This window comes from Chelonoidis abingdonii, chromosome 2 (assembly GCF_003597395.2).
Source record: "Chelonoidis abingdonii isolate Lonesome George chromosome 2, CheloAbing_2.0, whole genome shotgun sequence".
NCBI lineage: Eukaryota > Metazoa > Chordata > Testudines > Testudinidae > Chelonoidis > Chelonoidis abingdonii.
The window spans coordinates 286,092,879-286,114,020 of record NC_133770.1 but is presented as its reverse complement, the minus strand read 5'-3'; the positions used below and the strand labels follow the sequence as shown (position 1 = coordinate 286,114,020).

Genomic DNA, 21,142 nt, shown 5'->3' with positions numbered 1-21,142 from the left:
AGTCAGGTGCTCTAATTGGCCACAGCTGTTCTAGTTAATCTAAAGCAAACCTTCCTCCCTTGGCAGGGAATAAGGCCCCCTGCTAACACTCTTATGCTGCCCTCTGGCCATGCTGTATCACAGTAGTAAATTACATATTTAGCAGTTTGTTGAGAAACTTATTTCTATTTTATTCCTGTAAATTTCAAGCTCCTATGTCAAGTTGTAATATTTATTAGTGTGATATGTCATTTACCTACAAACCATAAGAACCTTTGGAAGTATGCAAAATTTTTGGCTATTTAAATCCCTTAATAAATCATTACTGAGTTGTTTATTCTCTTCCAGCTCCATCACACTCAAAATGCTTGTCAAATAACAGATTCACAAGGAAATATTAGTTGCCCTCATTAGATTTGGTTATAATGATGAGCATAGTAACTGAGCTTGTATTTTTACTCTTACAGTGAGAGTTGTGATTCTGTCCTGGCATGATCATGGTGAAAGGGAAGTCTGGGAACTTTTTTTTTAAACATATAATTCAAATAACTTAGCTTCATCCATATTTATTGTAATCAGCAAAAACAGTGGAGGAGGAAACCTCATGGTCCATTGGGGATTTGAAGTTCCCACTGTTATTTACGCCTGGTGGAATTCTGCACCCTGCGGGAGGTGCAGAATTCATAACTTCTGTAGATTTTTTGGCTCCCCTGCAGAAAAATTGGGGAGCAAAGAAATATATGGTGAACCCATAGCCCTTCTGCGGCAGCCCAGGTGCATCTGCTGGGTGTAGCCAGAAGCAGAGAGCCAATTACCACGGAGGAAAGGTGGGAGGCTGGGCGTGCATATGTGCATCCATGGAGAGATGTTAAGGGGATGGGACTGGGCTCCTGCCTGTCTGCATTTGAATGAGTGAGAGAGACTCAGGGCAGGTCTACACTACAGCTGGGACCAACGCTCTGAGATTGATTTCCAGTGGTCGATTTGGCGGGTCTAGTAAAGACCCGCCAAATCGACTGCAGATCACTGTCCAGTCGATCCCCAACAAGAAGAACATAAGAACATTTCTTCCCATCGACCCCCCCGTGGTGTAGACACCGTGGTAACTCAACCTAAGATACGTTGACTCCCACTACGTTATTCATGTGGCTGGAGTTGCGTAGCATAGGTCGACTTACTGTGGTAGTGTAGACATAGCTTCACTTTGGGTATGGCTACACTTGAAACTTCAAAGCGCTGCCATGGCAGTGCTTTGAAGTGCGAGTGTGTTCGCAGCACCAGCGCTGGGAGAGAGCTTTCCCAGCGCTGCACGTACTCCACATCCTCTACGGGTGTAGCTTGCAGCGCTGGGAGCCGTGCTCCCAGCGCTGCGGCACTGTTTACACTGAGGCTTTACAGCGCTGTATCTGGCAGCGCTCGAGGGAGGGGGGTGTTTCACACCCCTGAACGTGAAAGTTGCAGCGCTGTAAAGTGCCAGTGTAGCCATGGCCTCAAGTCCCTCTCATCGCTGTTGCTGCATCATGGTTTGGAGGCATAGGGTTGTGTGAAGCAGGCTCTTTCCCTGAGGCAGAGCAGAAACTTAACAACTAAACAGGCAGGCTGCTAATATTGCCATTGATAGTTGATTGTTCCATTCTTTGTCAATTAAGGTCCTTTACCTTGCTAGAGTGGTGAAAGGAGCCTTCTTGTAAATGACAGTAACGGAATCCTCAGCTAGGAAAGTCTATGGGCTTTCTCGCTTTTTTTTCCTGTTCCAGAAATGTACAATGGATTAGATTACAGCTCAGGATCTATTTTACTTATCCACTTAACAAAAATGTAGAACATTGATTAGCAAAACTGCATGACTTTCTTGTGGGAAAGTCTGAACAATTTAAAGTGACATTCTACTTTACAGAACACCAAACATCAAAATAAAAGTAATGTAATTTAATAAAAATCCAGGATTATAACTGGAATGCAGGGTCTTAGTTACCAAGTATTGTAATTTAACTTTCATGCTGTTTAAGAAATGCTGAACAGTTACTATGATTTTTTTTTTCTTTATGACAATTTAAATAAATTGCCAAAAATAAGTGAAACTGGTGTGATTATACTGAAATCATAGAGTTTGCAATTCTAAGGAAGGTAGAAGAAGAGTACAGCAAAATAAGAGACATGGATTTCAGGAAAGCAGATTTTAGCAAGCTCAGAGAGTTGATAGGTAAGATCCCATGGGAATCAAGACTGAGGGGAAAAACAACTGAGGAGAGTTGGCAGTTTTCAAAAGGACACTATTAAGGGCCCAAAAGCAAGCTATTCCGATGGGTAGGTGTATAAACAGATAGCTAAGGGTTAATGTTTTCTTTTACCTGTAAAGGGTTAACAAAGGAACCAAACACCTGAGAAAAGGACCAATCAGGAAACCAGATTTCAAAGCTTAAGGAGGAATGGGTGTTTCTTGGTCTTGGGTCTTTGTCTCGTTCTGTGCCTCTCAGCTATGAGAGGGTCATTTCCAGTCCTCAATTTCTGTTTCCAGTTGTAAGTCACAAAGTTAGCAAAAGTATAGTTTTTAAATTGTTTTGCTGTATTGCATCTGAGTTCTGGCTGGTGGAGTCTTTATGTGTATTTGCTATAAGTACTTTAAATGTATTGTTTTTGGGTAAGACTGTTTATCCCTTTTCTATTGTTTATTCATTTTCTATAAGTTGAAAGCCCTGTTTTACCATCTAGATTACAGAGAACTGTTTTCTATTCTTTCTTTCTTTTTTTATATAAAGTTTTTGCTTTTTAGACCTGTTGATTTTTTTTCTAGTTGACCCACAGGAATTGGTGGGAGAAAGGAAAGACCGGGGGGAGGGGGAAACTGCCTCTCTGTGTTTAACTCTCCTAGTGTCCCAGGGCGCGGAAGAGCTACGGGGGGAGAGAGATAGAATCTTTCTGTTTCCTTGTCTTTGGGGTTGTCTCTTTGTGGATAGAGGAGACATGCTTCTTGGTATTGTGATGTAAAGAGTTGCATCAGTAACTCTCAGGTTAGCCCAGAGAGAAATTCTGGGTGGGAGAGAGGTGGGGGAATGGTTTATTTCCCTTTTGGGTGAGACTCAGAGCCTCTGAGTCTTGGGATCGCCCAGGGAAGGTTTTGGGGAGACCAGAGTGAGCCAAGACACTGGAAATTCTTTGGTGGTGCAGCGAGATCAGATCTAAGCTGCTAATTAAGCTTAGAGGGGTCATGCTAGCTGCTCAGGTTATGAATGCTAAGGTTCAATCTGAGTAGGAAAGCTTATGATAGTAGGAAGATAGAAATGTTGGCCAAAAGCCCTACCTTGGATTACCACGAGATCTTGCATACCTACAAATAAAAAGGAGTCATAAAAAATGGAAACTAGGTCAGATTAAAAGGATGAATATAGGCAAACAAACACCAGATGCAGGGGCAAGATTAGAAAGGCAAGGCACAAAATGAGCTCAAACTAGCTACGGGAATAAAGGGAAACAAGAAACTTTTTATCAATACATTAAAGCAAGAGGAAGACTAAGGACAGGAAGGCCCACTGCTCAGTGAGGAGGGAGAAACGTAACAGGACAACTTGGAAATGGCAGAGAAACTTAATGACTTCTTTGTTTCGGTCTCATCGAGAAGTCTGAAGAATGCCTAACACAGTCATGCTAATGGGAAGGGGTAGGTTTAGAAATAAATAAAAAAAGAAACAAGTTAAAAATGACTTAGAAAAGGTAGATGCCTGCAAGTCGCCAGGGCCTCTGATGCAATGCATCCTAGAATACTAAAGGAGCTAATAGAGGAGGCAGGGCCGGCTCCAGGCACCAGCTTATCAAGCAGGTGCTTGGGGCAGCCACTCGAAGCGGCGGGCGGCACTTTCAGGTATTCGGTGGCAATCGGCGAGGGTCCCTCACTCCCGCTTGGAGCGGAAGGACCTCCCGCTGAATTGCCGCAGATCGCGATTGCGGCCTTTTTTTTTTTTTGGCTGCTTGCAGCGGCAAAAACCCCTGGAGCGGCCCCTGAGAGGAGGTATCTGAGCCTCTAGCTATTATCTTTGGAAAATCATTGGGAAAGAGAGAGATTCCAGGAAGACTGGAAAAGGGCAAATATAGTGCCCATCTATAAAAGGGAAATAAAAACAACCCAGGAAACTACAGACCAGTTAGTTTAACTTTGTGCCAGGGAAATAATGGAAGCCAAGTAATTAAGAAATCACTGCAAACACTAGGAAGGTGGTTAAGGTGATAGGGAATAGCCAATATGGATTTGTAAAGAACAATCAGTCAAACCAATCTGATAGCTTTCTTTGATAGGATAATGAGTCTTGTGGATAAGGGAAAGCAGTGGATGTGGATATACCTAGACTTTATATGGCATTGATATGGTCTCGCCATGATATTCTATCAATAAACTAGGCAAATACCAATTAGATGGGGCTACTAAAGAAGTGAGTGCATAACTGCGGATAACTGTACTCAGAGAGTAGTTATTAATGGTTCCCAATCCTGTTGAAAGGATATAACAAGTGGGGTTCCGCATGGGTGTGTTTTGGGACCAGCTTTGTTCAATATTTCATCAACGACTTAGACTATTGGTAGAAAGTTACACTTATTAAGTTTGCAGGATATACCAAACTGGGAGAAGAGCTGCAACTGCTTTGGAGACAGGTCATTAGTTCAAAATGATCTGCGACAAATTGGAGAAATGGTCTGAGGTAAACCGGATGAAGGTTTAACAAGACAAATGCAAAGTGCTCCACTTTAGGAAGAAAAAAATCAGTTTCACACATAAGAGAATGGGAAGAAACTGTCTAGGAATGGAGTACAGCAGAAAGGGATCTAAGGGGTTATAGTGGACCACAAGCTAAATATGGAGTCAACAGTGTGATGCTGTTGCAAAAAAAGCAAACGTGATTCTGGATGCATTCACAGGTGTGTTGTGAGCAAGACATGAGAAGTCATTTCTTCTGCTCTACTCTGCTCTGGTTAGGCCTCAACTGGAGTATTGTGTCCAGTTCTGGGCACCACATTTTCAAGAAAATGTGGAGAAATTGAAGAGGGTCCAGAGAAGAGCAACAAGAATGTTAAAGGTCCAGAGAACATGACCTATGAAGCGAAGGCTGAAAGAATTGGGGTTTTTTAGTTGGAAAAGAGAAGACTGAGAGGGGACATGATAGCAGTTTTCAGGTATCTAAAAGGGTGTCATGAGGAGGAGGAGAACCTTGTTCACCTCAGCCTCTAAGGATTAGAACAAGAAGCAATGGCTTAAACTGCAGCAAGGGAGATTTAGGTTGGACATTAGGAAAAAGTTCCTAACTGTCAGGGTGGTTAAACACTGGAATAAATTGCCTAGGGAGGCTGTGGAATCTCCATCTCTGGAGAAATATTAAGAGTAGGTTAGATAAATGTCTATCAGAGATGATCTAGACAGTATTTGGTCCTGCTATGAGGGCAAGGGACTGGACTCGATGACCTCTCGAGTCCCTTCCAGTCCTTGAATCTATGAATCTACTGCATTATTTTGAGAAATTAAATATGCAGAATTTTGCATTTTGGGCCTAGAATTCCCCCAGGAGTATGATATTATGTTGTTCTGGTTCACTTTGCCACCGTAGTGTTCTCTGTGAAATTTTTGTTATACAGTCCAGAGTTTCAATTTATAATGAAGATTTTTTTCAATCTCAATGAAGTTTGCTCAACTGCTTTCACCAACTATTGCACTTTCACATCAGCTCACTCAAGCAAAATACCAGTGAAAGTCAATAAGTTAAAATATGCATGTGTAGCAGGGTGGATCCCTGCTCCGGCCCTGAAGGGGTTAAAAACAGCCCAGGGAAGGGGCTGGGCTGGAGAAAGCAGCCTTTTAGGCTGGGCTGATTGGGGAAGTGGGAGCAACTGGGCCATGCCCCAAACTGAGCCACAGGCCCTTATAAAGGGCAGAGAAGCCAGGAGCCAAAAGTCTTCCTCTGCCTGTAGAGGGAGAAGGGCTGGCTGCCAAAAACCAGAGCAGGTACCTAGGGTAAAGCAGTGCTGGGGAAAGGCAGTGGAGCTGGGGAGCTCCTACCTGGAAAGCCCCAGGCTGTCGCCTAGAAGTAGGCCAAGAGGTACTGGGTTGCAGGGTGCAACCCAGGGGTAGGCCAAGGCAGCAGGTCAAAAACCTTTGCCGATGATGAGAGGCTAACACTGCAGTCTGCCCCAGGTGTGGGGGCTACTAATGACTGGGCAGTTGCCAAGACCCTGAGGCAAAATGGGGGATAGAGTGGGGCGGCCGTTCCCAGGAGGGGGAAACCCTTAAGAGAAAGGGGTTACTGCCAGGGGGGCAGAACCCCACAGAGGGAAGGAGGCACCGGGGTCCAGGGAGGGACACGGGGTCAGTAGCGGAAGCCAGAAGGCGGATCACCGGCCTGCAGAGGGCGCTCTGAGCTGTGTATGTGAGCTAATTCCCTGAAGCAACCGGAAGGAGGCGCCGCGGGGGTGAGTTCGCCCCGTTACAGCATGACAATTAATGAATTCATAAGTTGTGACAGATGTCCAACTTTTTAGAGTTATATATATGACTCATTGTTCTTAGACGTGAGTAGTATCAGCTAAGAGTAACATTTTACAGTAATATAATTTGTAATTGGCCCTGCCCTCCTAAGAAAGTACTTTAGTGTCTGTTTTATTACTAAACAGTTCGTTCTCAGATTAGAAACTATGCAGAACTTCAAAGGATATTGATAGGTCTGGTCCCTGCCACAGCCATTAGGAGCTTTTTTCTGACTGCCTCAGTTAGGGCACACAAAATTCAGCCTCTCCGTCTCAAAAAAATGAGTCAGAATGGCTTCTTGTAACCACACTGAGCAGGTTCATCCAATCAAGGAACCAGAGCCAATGTAGTGTGACTTTTGTAACCAGTCTCAACCAAGGCATCTCTAAATGTGAGCCTGAATAAACGTACCACAAAAAGATTTAATAGTCAAGGCCGGCTGTAGGCACCAGCGTTCCAAGCATGTACTTGGGGCGTCACTTTTCGAGGGGCGGCGCTCTGGCTTTTTTTCATTTTTTTTACTTGGGACGGCAAAATACCTGGAGCCGGCCCTGTTAATAGTAATCCAACTAGCAGTACTTTTTATAGTTTTTTTTCATGAATTGTGACTTTTACTGAAACTTCTGCCATTTCACACACACTTAAAATATTTGTTTTAAAAAGAAACTAAATGAAATATGAAAGAAACAAATGTAGACAGAAATCAAAATTATTAGTTATGAATTATTTTCTCAAATCTGGTTCTGAGAAGCAACATACAGTGTGTGTATTTGTGTAAATGAGATAGAGGTAACAAGTGTGTGTGTGTGCGCGTGTGTGTGTGAGAGAGATGTGCAAGGTGAATAAGAATATATTTTTCCATACAGGATGTGAAGAACTGCAGAAACTTGACCTAACAGCAAATTTCATTGGAGAACTGTCCAGTATTGAAATCCTAAAACACAACATACATCTTAAAGAACTCTTTCTGGTGGGGAATCCATGCACTGAGTTTGAAGGTTACAGACAGTTTGTGGTGGCAACTCTTCATCAATTAAAAGTATGTTTTTTTTATTTTTTTTTTTAATGGATTTGGATCCAAACGAGTATCTAAAAGTGATACATTCCTTCTTAATGCTTGGAGTCAGAATTGTTCACTGAACACACTAATACAAAACAAAATTACTGCTTGTGATAGGAATGCCCTACTCGTTGTCCATAGGAAATTAAATTCTTCCATAAAGGAGAATTGATATTGATAAATAACACAGTTAAGATAATGGCTTAGCCAAAATATATTTTGCCTTATCTTATATGTTTTTATCAGAGATCTTTGAATGAAGTTTTTTGGTTTTTCTTTGCAAACAATTCTATTTCCGAGGAGGGAAAATGTACTAAAGAGTTCTAAGTTTTGTGCAAAAGAACAGTATATTTTTAGCTGATTTTCATGCATGAGGAAAGTGCTGGATTGATAGTACCAAAAATGTTAAAACTTCTGTAAAACCCTTTTCAGGTCAGTAGAAGGATTATAACTGATTTAAATTGGATCACACCACATATGAGATGGGTACTCTAAGCAACAGCAGGAATTACAGTATAGACTTCCAGATAGGATAACATAAATATAAGCAGACCTCTCTACCCACAAACACAGTTTCAGGGAGAAAAGTCATTACAATCCACATATAAGCTCAGGATTTTATACACAGAATTATACAGTGCCAGAAGACTTGCAGCAATCAGATGCTTGTCCTTCATAATGTTTCTAGCTAACTCCCTAGATAGCTGAAGATGAAACTCATCCAGACTTAAACTCTATTGAATGTAGAACTTGAGCACTTTTTCTGGCACCCTAGAGACCAGCATCTCTCTGGGGGCAATTCCTTTCTACTATATGGAGTTATACTGAATCATATATAAGTGGAGCCTTTAATCCTTCCTAAAATGTCAGAAAGTCATCGCATATACAAGTGTTTACAGTATTTTCAATAATATGCTACATCCATTGATCCAGTTTAAGATACTCTGACAGCATGAACAATGTGTTATTTACAATCTTAAATGTTTCGGCTGTAGACTAATTTGTGTAATACTAAGAAGTTATTGGTAGTCTTGTAGATTCTCCATTTGTATATTAAAGCTGATATAATCAAAATTAACCCAGTGCTTGATGGATTTATTGATTTGTGTGTGAGGTCTTCAATTTTTGTCAATTTTATATTTGGTTTTTTTTTTCTCTTTTGAGTAGTGTTTGGATAGTAAAGAAATAGAACGTTCTGAGAGGATTCAGGCATTGCAGAACTATCGACAAGTAGAGAAGCAAATTAGAGACCAGGAACAGGCTTACCTTCTCAAAAGGGCCAGAGAAAAAGAAGAGGCCCTAAAAAAAATACAAGAAAAGCAGGAGAAGAAAAAAGAAAAACAAATAAAGCCTAAACCTGGATTTGACAGACGTTGGTACACAGACATCAACAACATCAAGTATGTAAATTGATATCAGTCCTCTTCTTTTTAATGTGTTTGATAAGGAATTTCTTTACCTGAGGAAATAATAATTACCTGGTACCAGGGCCAGATTTCCCATTAGGCACAATAGACACATGCCTAGGCATGCTGGCATTCTAGAGGTGCCTAAAAATTCAAATTTTGCCACTCCTGGGTCCCAGCAGGGGGCAAGGCCAGCTGTGAGGGAGACAGCCCCATGTAGTCCTTTTGGAGCACTTCTTGCTCTGCCTGGTGAACGGAATCAGTGAGTGCAGCCAGGAGGCAGGGCTTGGGAGAATGAGTCTCGGGGGGCTCTGGGCAGTGGAGGGCTTGTAGGGAGTGGGGGAGGTCTGTGTATGTTGGGGCGCCAAGCTTGGGCTCCAAGCTGCTCCAGGCAGCAGGGGTACCCCACAGCTCCTGGCCATTGTAGGCAGTGGGGTGGGAGCTCCAAGCTGCAGTGGGCGGCAGAGGCACCGTGCCTCTTCCAGCCACTGTGGGGGCAGGGGGACTCTGAGCCTCTGCACCTAGGGGTGCCCAGAGTGGAAATCCTGCCCTGCTTGGTATATAACTTTTTACATTCTGCTTTTAAAATTGTGTATGTTTAGCTTCATTGCTGATCTCATCTCCAATAGTCTACCTTCTTCATGCACTGATCCTCACAATAGGAGAGCAGAATTGATCAGAGAACAGAACAGAGGATTTGGGGATCTTTTGATTGGGAAACCCTGTAGATTTTTGTTTCCTGAACCCAGTCTACTTTGTGGCTTTAAAATTATTTGCATTGTGGAAGAAGTTTTCTTAGATTAGATGGATCCAGATGGTGGAAAACCTGTTTAGAGTCAGAAACATTATAAAAGAATGTGTGCAGTCCAGTTGCCATTCATCTTGTCTATGGATAGTAATGTAGTATCTTGTGTTCCACAGAGACAGTATTATGGAAATTTGGGCTTATAAATGCTAATTCAGTCAAAACTTCAATGTTCACCTCTCATACATCCAAAAAGTCCTGAAAGTTAAAGTGGTTTAGGCTCTTGTCATATAGCATAAGTCCCAATTCTGAACCTTAGCTTGGGTATGAGGAGACACCCGGTAGGATGCTGTTCTAATTGGGTGAGCATTACCTGTGTCAATGGAGTGGTATGCCTGTTCAGTCTGTCCTGGGGTGGCTGAGAACAATGGGGCGAAGCTAGTGCATAGCTCTTTGATTTGTCGCCACTGTAGATGTTCCATGGTGGTTGAGAGGTTCACCTCTTCCATGCCACCGTCTTTTTTCCCTTCGTAGTAGACACCGTCAGGCCACTCAGCGTCATCTCCTCCCCGGACTGTAAACTGACAAACCTGTAAGTCTCTGGAATAAAAGGGCTTGAGAGAATTAACATGGTACACTCCGGGCTTTAGTGAGGAACTGGGAAATGCTACGAGGTAGTTAACAGCTCCCAGGCGCTCTTGAACCGTGAATGGGCCCTCCCTGAATGCTTCCATCTTAGGCGGTTGCGCCTTAAGACATAACCTGGTCTCGCCTTGAAGAATGCTCTCTGGTATGTTTATCATTACCAGGCCTTTTGCTCTTCCTGAGTATCCTTTAGGTTTTCTTTAGCAAGGGCTAAAGAGTGTCGGAGGGGTCTTGTAGGTTGCTTACAAAGTCCAGAATGTTAGTTCCTGGAGAAGGTGTAAACCCCTCCCATTGCTGCTTCACCAACTGTAATGGCCCTTAACCTCGTGGCCATAACACAAGTTCAAATGGTGAAAACCCTAAACTGGGATGTGGTACAACCCTGTAGGCAAAAAGCAACTGCTGCAACACCCTAGGTCCCAATCGTTGGAGTGTTCGTTGACAAATTTACATATCATGGCCCCCAAAGTCCATTAACCTTTCCACAGCCATTGGTTGTGGTGGTACGGGGTGGCAACCAAGTGATTCACCCCATGAGTTTCCCACAGGTCTTTCATGGTGCCTGCCAGGAATTTAGATCCTGAATCGTAAGGATATCGAGGGCCAACCTACCCTGGCAAAAATGTCTGTTAAGGCCTGGCACACAGCCTTAGCCCTGGTGTTGCCTAGAGCTACTGCTTCCGGCCAGGGTAGCAAGTCATGAAAGTCAGTACGTACTGCTTTCCTCTGGCGTCTTTCTTGGGAAAGGACCAGAAGATCCACAGCTACTGGCTGAAATGGGACCTCAATGATGGGGATGCTGGAGAGGGCCCTTGACCTGGTCTTGGGGCTTTCCCACTCTTTGGCACACTCACAAGACCGGACATACTGGGCAACGTCCTTGCCCATCCCCTCCCAGTGGAAGACTTCCCCAATCTGTTTTTGGTTCTGTTCACCCCAGCATGGCCACTGGGATGATCATGGGCTAAGCTTAAGAGCTTCCCCCGGTACTTAGTGGAACCACCAACTGTTTTTGCAGCTGCCATTCTTCCGGTGTCCACAAGAAAGAATTCTTGTATAAAAGTCCTTGTTCTATAACAAAGCGGATCGGTTAGAAGAGCTGAGAGGGTGGAGTGCTCCGTGCTGCACCCAGCTTTCTGAAGCTGTCATCTGCTTCCTGCTCAGTCCGGAACTGTTCCCTTGAGGCTGGGATACCAGTCCTTCCTCGGACTGTGGACTTGGGCTTGGTCCCTCTGGAAGCTATGTAGGTGATGGGGTTGTCTCCATGTGTTGTGAACGCTCTCTCCTGGTGCACCAGGTGTATTCAGCTCTGGCTGAGCCTCTTCGGTTATGGTTGTCTGTGCTTCTGCCAGTTCAGGGTCGCTGGTGCCCTCAGGCATTGGGGTTGAAGATGGGTTGCAATTGCTGCATGGTGCTGGCGCTGTTGCTGCTCCAGTTCCGGGTCTGGGACTGGAGGTGCTGTGGTTGGTTCAGCCGTTGGCAGGGGATCTGGGTCCACTACCTCTGTCTGGGTCTTGTAAACAGACGGTTCCTGTGGACGGCTCAGGAACAGGAATGAGTCAGGAGCTTGTCGGGCTGCTGCATGTAACCATTCCCACTCTCTTGGCCGCTTCACCTGGTTGGCCAAGTCTTCCCAGTAGCATGGGGATGGAATAATTGTCATAGACTGCAAAAGTCCACATGCCTGACCAGCCTTTGTACTGGACAAGCAGTTCAGCTGTAGGCAAGTCTACAGCTTGTGACATGAAGGGGTAAATGGTCACTTTGGCTTGGGGTTGATAATGGTGTCACACGAAGGATTGGTGGATGGCTGAGACTTGTGCCCCGTGTCTCTCCACGCGGTAACCTTCTTTCCGCGCACTCTCAAATTCCCTTCGCTCCAAGGGAGTGAGAGGTATGGGCCTGGGGATCTTGGTGCGATGGTGTGTAATGACTTGCACCCAGTTGGGGTTCTTTGGGCAGTGCCTTATGTTCCCCATTCATTACACTTAAAGCATCTTCCCGCTGACTGGTCACTGGCGAGGTGAGTTACTGGAGACGGTGAGGGAAGAATAGGTGTCTGTGGCTTTCCTGGGTTGTATGGAGAGGTCTTGGGGTTGCCCTCGGTTGTAGGGTTTATGTCGGCGTGCCCGGGGTATCATTTCCTTTGACAGTAGTTCTTGCTTTCTGCCACTCCATCCATTTGGCTCAATCGCCCCCCGCCTCGGTGAGATTTTTGGGTTTTCCGTCTTGTTATGTACCGTGTTATGTCCTCAGGAACACCATCCAAGAATTGCTTCATTTGTATGAGGAGGTGCAGTCGTCCAGGATTATACATTGGTTCCTGATATCCAGCCTCATAATCTCCAACGTAGTAAGCGTGTCGGGAAATGACACATCTGATTTCCACTTTTGGATTCTGAAACGCCGACGGTCATGCTCCGGGGTTATCCCCATTCTGTAATCTGGCCTTGGTTTGAAACAGTTAGAAGCGTTCATTTTGTCCTTGGCAATTTCACCGCCACCTCTTGCTAAGGGTCCACTGAGCTGTGACCTCAGCTCTACATATACTGGTCTTCAAGAGATGTGTACCCAAGGCAGGCCCTTTCAAAATTTTCTAAGAGGCCTCAGTGTCTCACCTGCCTTGTCAGGGGAGATTTCTTTGTGCATGTGGACCATTAGTGGCGAAGGGTTGTAGGAGTGGCTGGGTCCTGTGCTTAGCCTGTTCTATTCCAGTGCCTGCCGATGGTCCTCCCTCTGGAGTTTATCTGTCTTTTGTGGGCTGCCTTTCTTCTTTCTTGTTTTCTCTTGGGCCCCGTCTTCTTCTTGTGTTTCTTTGTGGGCTGCCTCTTGGCCGCTTGTCCCTTTTGTAGGCTGCCAGATTTGATGGTTTCTTCCTTTCTTTACACTCGAACCTCTTTTTTGTCCTTTTTTCCAGTTGTTGCCTTGCTCTGCTTCTTTGATTGTTTGCTCTGCATCCAGTTTTTCTTCTTGTTGAGGGCAATCCTTGTGAAAGTCCTGGTTCCTGCTTCTTGTGTTGGGGTGCCTCTGGTGTTTACTTGTCTGAACTGCTGTTCCTCTGCTGCCTGTTGGGTCTTTGCCTAGCAACGATGCTTTTTTTTTCTGACTGATCTTTCACATGTCAATCTAAACCAAACAAACCACTGTTTTTGCATGGTGTTTCTGCTGGGTACTTGATACAAGTCGGAGTTCTATTGTTAACAAAAGAAACCTTTGTCAAACCTTGAATGGTCCTTGCTTGAATATGGCAGACAAACTCGGCAACGAGAGAAACAGAAAAAAAAATTTCTCCTCGTGCTCTTTTCAAAACCAAACCTTTCTCTTGCTTAAGAAGCCCTAGCAGAGAAAAAGAAAAATAATATTCCTACTCTTCTGATCTTATCCCTACGCTTGCACTGTCAATACAGATAAGTCCAATTCTGAACCTTAGCATTCAAAGGTGGGTGCCTGGATGAAACTCCAAGCTATTACCAGCTTAGATCTGATAGCGCTGCCACCAAGCCAGAAATTCCAGTGTCTGACTACACCGGTCTCCCCACCTCTGGGGCCCCAAGATCAGATGTCCTGTCTCTCACACAAAGGGAAATAACCTACTTCCTTCCCCCTCTTTAACCTCCTTCCCTAGACTCTTCCTCGCCCTGGTTCACTAGGAGATTACCCTGCTTCGTTCCTTTGAACACAACACAGAGAGATCAGGTTCTCTCACCCTCCCTCCAGTCCCTGCAAATCCAGACTTTGTTAACATCAACACAAAGATTTTCTTTCCCTGTCTTCTTCCTTCCCACCAATTCCCTGGTGAGCTGCAGACTCAATCCCCTAGCCCCAACTAAAAAAATCCAACAGGTCTTAAAAGCGAGCTTTATATAAAAGAAAGAAAGGTACATAAAAATGCTCGTATCAATGGTGCAAAAACAGGGTCATTGGCTAAAAGAGAACAAAATGAATAAACAGCCTTATTCAAATAGAAATACAATTTAAAACATTCCAGCAACTACACACATGTAAATACAAAAACAATATAAAACCTATATTGTCTTACACCTGTACTTACAACTGGGAAACAGAAGATTTTAAAGCCTGGAGATAGAGAGATTACTCTCAGAGCCGAGAGAGCACAGAGTCGAGACAAAGACACACATCCAAAAATTCCCTCCCTGAGCTTTGAAAAATCCAGTTTCCTGAATGGTCCTCTGGTCAGGTGTTTGGTTCCCTTTGTTAATCCTTTACAGGTAAAAGAAACATTAACCCTTAGCTATCTGTTTATGACAGCTCTAGAGAAGATTATCACTGCTGAAGCCATAATAGATTGCTTGGCTACAGTTGCCATTCAGTAATGGCTTCATTTTGCAAGTATTTGCTCTCCAGGAACACTTCCTGTCTCATACAATATCCCTATTTCTTCATATTGTTTTTATTCACAGTTCCGCCCTCCTCCTTTATTTTCTTAACATTGTTCTGAGTCTTCTCATGTGTCTCATTATCTTTCTGTCACATTTAACACACACCTTTTCTTCATATATTTACACATACTTCTCACTCCTCTCCTCAGACAACTGTCATTAATAGGCTATCTAGATTTTTATAAGGTCAATGTGGAATCTGGGTGACCACTTCTTTCTTGATGAACGAGACATATTCTAGCTGAAGATTTGCATTCCCAATGGAAATTTCCTGCTCTTCATGCTTTCTTTTGAGCTATTCTATTGTTTTAGCACTTTATTATAGTTTTCTGCCTTTTTTTTGTACTGAAAAATTATGCTCCTTCAAGGTTATATTTGCTGTAATGTCACCTTTGTAGCTATCTGATGTAATTACGGTTAGAAGATTGATATGGTTCAGGCTAGTGAGTCATAGATTCGCATCCAAGAAATCAATCAACAAGACCCATCCAATGAATTACTAATACAATATAGGGTGCTTATAGTTGTCTGACATTTGTCTTTGACTTAATTGGTATCTGTGCATATGTTAGAATTGTCGCATAGAAGAATTGAAGGAAATCTGAAGATCTAATGGTTTAAGTACAGGACTGCATGTTAGGAAAGCTATGTTTTATTCCTTGGTCTGCCATAGACTTGCTGTGTAGTCATGGGCAAAAGTCAAGATGACAAGATGGAACCATATATTGCCATTTTTGAGTCCAGCTACTTCAAAGAAAATTAACAAGAAATGTAAATGAAACATTAAGGGAAAAACAGAACAATTAGGTAAGCTACCCTGAGTCTTATGGAATATTCTGGTATTGGTAGAGTAACTGGCTCTGTGGATGAGGGGAAGGCAGTGGACGTGTTACTCCTTGACTTGAGCAAAGCTTTTGATACAGTCTCCCACAGTATTCTTGCCAGCAAGTAAAAGTATGGGCTGGATGAATGGACTGTAAGGTAGATAGAAAACTGGTTAGATCACTGGGCTCAATGGGTAGTGATCAACAGCTCCATGTCTAGTTGGCAGCTGGTTTCAAGCGGAGTGCCACAAGGGTCTGTCCTGGGGCCGGTTTTGTTCAATATCTTCATTAATGATCTGGAGGATGGTATGGATTGCACCCTCAGCAAGTTTGCAGATGACACTAAACTGGCAGGAGTGGTAGATACGCTGGAGGGTAGAGATAGGGTACAGAGGGACCCAGACAAATTAGAGGTTTGGGCAAAAAGAAATCTGAGGTTCAACAAGGACAAAGACGGAAGAATCCTATGCACTGCTACAGACTAGGGACCGAGTGGCTAGGCAGCAGTTCTGCAGAGAAGGACCCAGGGGTTACAGTGGACAAGAAGCTGGATATGAGTCAACAGTGTGCCCTTGTTGCCAAGAAGGCTAACGGCATTTGGGGCTGTATAAGTAGGAACATTGCCAGCAGATTGATGGATGTGATCATTCCCCTCTATTCGGTATTGGTGAGGCCTCATCTGCAGCACTGTGCCCAGTTTTGGGCCCCACACTACAAGGATGTGGAAAAATTGGAAAGAGTCCAGCAGAGGACAACAAAAATGTTTAGGGGGCTGGAGCACATGACTTATGAGGAGAGGCTGAGGGAACTGGGATTCTTTAGTCTGCAGAAGAGGAGAATGAGGGGGGATTTGATAGTTGCTTTCATCTACCTGAAAGGGGGTTCCAAAGAGGATGGCTCTAGACTGTTCTCAGTGGTAGCAGGTAACAGAACAAGGAGTGATGGTCTCAAGTTGCAGTGGGGAAGGTTTAGGTTGGATATTAGGAAAAACTTTTTTCATTAGGAGGGTGGTGAAGCACTGGAATGGGTTACCTAGGGAGGTGGTGGTTTTTAGGGCCAGGCTTGACAAAGCCCTGGCTGGGATGATTTAGTTGGGGATTGGTCCTGCTTTAGCAGGGGGTTGGACTAGATGGCCTCCTGAGTTCCCTTCCAGTCCTAATATTCTATGATTCTATGATCATTTATTATACTACTATATAAATTGGTGTGAGGACAAAATTGCTGCAGGATCCATTACCATGGACTGCTACTCCTTCCACATTTCAAGGAATACCATTCTGTGTACTCTTTTTCTAGCCCAGATCCCCTACAAGACAAAGAAAACCACCAGCAGAAGGAAACAGAAAAGGAATACCAAGAATGGGAAATCGATAAAGATGATGAAGAGGACAGAGCTTTTTGGGAGGAGCCCACACCTTATACTCCAGAGTCTAGATTAGAAGCTCACAGATATCTTGAAGAAAAACGCAGAGTTAAAGAAAATATAAGGTATCTTGGTTTTTACATAAGCCCTAAATTGGTTAAGGGGTAGATTTTCAAAGGCATAAAGTTCAAGCAGTCACCCAAATCCCACTGAAAGTCCAGTGAGAGTTGGGTGCTTAATTCCCACTTGTGCCAAAATGAAATGCTGTCTACTCTGTGCATTGTTCACTTTTGTTTCTTTGTATTATTCATGATACCTGACACTGTTTTTCTCCAAACAGTTTTTTTTTATTTTAATTGGTTGTTTCTATATTCAGTCCCAGTATATGTTTTTAAAAAGTTCAGTGTTCGGTCATCTAAATAGTATCTTCATTGCACTTGAGTGCTTACTTCTGCTATTAAAAGCATTTACTATGAGAGCATGTAACAGCATTCTACAGAATTTTTGCGGAAGCAGCACTTCATGCACCTTTTCCATATGACTTACAAAATTCCATGCACGTCTCACCATGAAAATTGGTTCTCAAGTAACAAGATCTTGCATGTTGTATGTGCTGTTTGGGTCAGGAGAACAATCTTAATGCACGATCCCTGACGAGTCATCTAAGTTTTTGTTTGTTTGTTTTTTAGGATGCCACTGGAATTCCACGTAAACTGAAACCAATGCATGGATACTTTACTAGATTTTTTTTTATAGCTATAGGCTGACATTTTCAAAGATGGTGGGTGCCCAAAGTTAGGGTCCTAAATTTATATTTAGGTATCTGAACAAAAGTGACCTGCTTCTCAAATGATCTGAGCCCTTTTAGCTCCCTATGATTTCCATGGGGCTTGTGGGTGCTCAGCTGTTCTGAAAATCGGGCCACTTATTTAGATGTCTGTATATGGATTTAGGAATCTAACTTTAGGCATCCATGTTTGAAAATGTCACCTACAGTATTTACACTAATATTCATTGAAAGATATTATAATCACTTATTTAAGACTTGAAACTACGCTACATTGGGTTATGATGCTGTCACATCTGAAACACTAAAGATGATTGGGTTTAGTCAGTACTAGGGAGATCTCCAAAGAAAATTTAGATTCTGTAGAAAGTGGTGTTGCGGTTCATTAGGTAATACATTTCCTACTTTGCCAATATTAAATCAATGCCCCAGGATAGTGTTAGAAGCACTCTTCTGGTGCTTTAAGTACTATCTTTTGGATGAGAAGTAATAAGTTCTGACCACTTCTCATTAAAAATTCGGTGGCATTTTTGAGTATTAACTCCAGTGTCTAGTCCAAATTCCTGTTTGAATAATTTTATTCTGCCTTTCTTAATTTCTCATGGAATTTCAATGAGATGATGAATCCTTCCTGTCCTAAACTAATCTCATGTTTCATTTCACTAGTGGCTAGAGTCACTCATATATACACTGTGAGGGGAGATTCTCATAGCCAGGGAGTATTGAGGGATGTGATTTCAAGGTATCTTGAAGCAATTTAACCAACTTCCTATTTTCTTTTGAAGTTTTACTAATTCATTACATTTTATATGTAAATCACATCAACTAGATGAATATCGACAAGTTGTGGACTAAGAAAGAATGTGATATTTGCAGCATGATACTTTTAAAGAAAATCTAGTTAGATTTTTTCCATGAGCGAGAATCAAATTCTTCCCTGTCATATCACTAAGATTTCTAGCTGAAAGCAACACAAATATCCATTAAATATGTAGCCATCTTAAATTATCAAGCAAAATACTAATGACGGAGATCTAGACTCTTTTAGGATGAATTGGTTTGATCAAAAGCACTGAAGGGATGGCTTGTTCATTGCACTAATTGAAAAGCTAGGTACAATTTCACTACTCGTAGGTGGGATTGGGAAGGGAAGGTTGTAGGAAACCCTGATTTTATCACAGATATGTCTTATGATAACTTTGAAGGAAAAGGAAAACAGTAAAGATGTGCCAAAAAATCCTCAAACCCACACACAAGCCCAACTACCAGATAATTGTTCAAATATTTACATGGATTCACTTTGGTCATACTCATTCCCTTTTTATATTTACTTCCTGCAAACATTTGAGTAATCAAGTATGACTAGCACAAAATGTTCCCAGGAAGCATATTTCAAAGGTTCATGCATAAGTATTTGGGGAAACCAATTTTAAATTCACATGCACTACTATTTGAATCAGAAATGCCTGCAGATAATAGTAATGAGACTGCATGATTTATGTGAAAAATCATAACTAGCAGCACACCTTACTTTTCAAACATTTGAGATCAATCCATTAACTAAATTTTTGGGAAAACAAATATACATATTAGACAAATCTGAGGAAATTACAATCTGCTCACAGATATTCTGTGAAAAGAAAAAGAAGTTAAGCTCAATGAATAAAGAACGTTTGCTGAAAATTATTTGCTCACCTTTACTGGCAGGTTAAAATAACTTTTCTAGTGCAAAAGACACATTGTATAACCTGTGTTATTACTAGAGGAGCTTGTCATTTTAAAATAAAAAACTAGATCACATTGAACTTGCTGCCATGTTTCTCTTCATTCTTCCTTTGCTGCTTCACAAAAGTATAATAATGTAATAATAAACCTTTGTTTCCTTTTCTTTCTCTGTTTTTTTTTTTAATTAAAGAGGGCAGAAAATGAAAGAGAAGCCACCTAGGACTTCGATCACCGCAGAAGGAAAAGTTCTGAATATGAATGAGCCAAAGTATGTGAGGAAAAATAGTAACTTTAAATGAGTGAACTAGTACTTTGCTTTTTATAATAGGGTTGATAGTGTAACTGATGATATGTGATAATGTAACAGGTCTGACAAATCCTATAACCCAGTGCAGTATTTTAGTTCTGTTGACGACGCAAGGTTAATTATAGCAATATCCTGAAATTAGGGAACTAACGAATTATCAATCAGTTCAAAAATATTTAGCCACTTGCTTTTGAACATTTAAAGAACTATTTATCGATAAAGATATCAGGTATTTTACCATTTTCCCTTCTAAGGTGTAGGGATTTTGCTAATTGTGGAAACGGGTTAATTATGTTTGACCATAATTGTATGAACAGGCATTTTAAATGTAAAAAAAATATATCAGAGTAATGTTTCAATACTAAATCATTGCCTCCACTTGTAGGTGGGATGGAAACCTGGCAGATCTGGCCAATGGATTCTATTGAATCCTCTATTAGAATCAGGTTCAGTAGCAGGGGAGACAGTGGAACTGGGGGAAAACTCACCTACATTTTATTGCTGACATAGTTATTATGTGATATTGAAACTTTTCTGGAAGATGTTTCCAGAAACATCAGCTACGTGGGGAGCCAACAACAGCATGGTTCCATTGGAGCTCTGCTGCCTTTTCATTGGGAGAGGGGTAGAAAATAGAGTGGCAGCATAGAGGTTCCCTACAGATTGCCTTTGTCCCCAGGAGCTCCCATAAGATAGCAAGCATCTCTTTCTCCTCTTCTCTGGAGGGAATGAAGAAGCCCCGTGAAGGGAACCTCAGGATATTTCCTGACCCCTAGACAAGTTTTCCCATGTTGGGGGTGAAATGACAGTTATGTCTTTTCCTAAGACCAAGTCAGCTGCAAAAAGCAAAGCTAACATAGCTTTTGATGATTAGTATGGAGAGAATGTTGTTACATCTTTGGAGGGACAATCTAAAACTATGCACATTTAAGGGATTTGGAAACCGGCATTTTAATTTTGAGTGGTATGAATGGAATGAATAGCAATGGCAGAAGTATTGGTGTTTATTCCAAGTATATCAGAAGAAGCTCACCCTTGTATTGGTGTCTCCACTTTGTTATAAAAATGTGTTGACAGCAATACAAAAAAAGAGTAATTTTCTGTGCAAAGACAAGTCTATAATAGATTAAAATTTTGTGTTGACAGTACTGAATTATGGTTCTGAGAGGTACAGACATTTAGAATAAAGCTCTAGCATTATTTCTTTAGACATAATGCTGCCCCAGAGTTTTGCGCTGTCGATAGTTACTAGAGATGTACTATTCATTCAGGTCTTCTGCATTGGAATTTAGTCAGTGGATTTATGTATATAGGGCCAGATTATGATAGGCAGTTGCACAGGTGTGTGGAAAGCACACAAAGAGCTTCCACCCTCATATTGCATGGTATACACCAG

At 42.3% G+C, this 21,142-nt stretch overlaps 1 protein-coding gene across 1 annotated transcript in view; it reads left to right on the top strand.

Annotated features, from left to right (window-relative positions):
- DNAAF11 (dynein axonemal assembly factor 11) overlaps window positions 1–21,142 on the top strand; it is an 80,396-nt gene that overhangs the window by 30,542 nt on the left and 28,712 nt on the right. Inside the window, exons 3-6 of the mRNA XM_032795046.1 lie at window positions 7,351–7,523; window positions 8,712–8,944; window positions 16,861–17,052; window positions 19,630–19,707. Coding sequence (XP_032650937.1) covers window positions 7,351–7,523; window positions 8,712–8,944; window positions 16,861–17,052; window positions 19,630–19,707 — 676 coding nt within the window. The remainder of the gene's footprint in view (window positions 1–7,350; window positions 7,524–8,711; window positions 8,945–16,860; window positions 17,053–19,629; window positions 19,708–21,142) is intronic.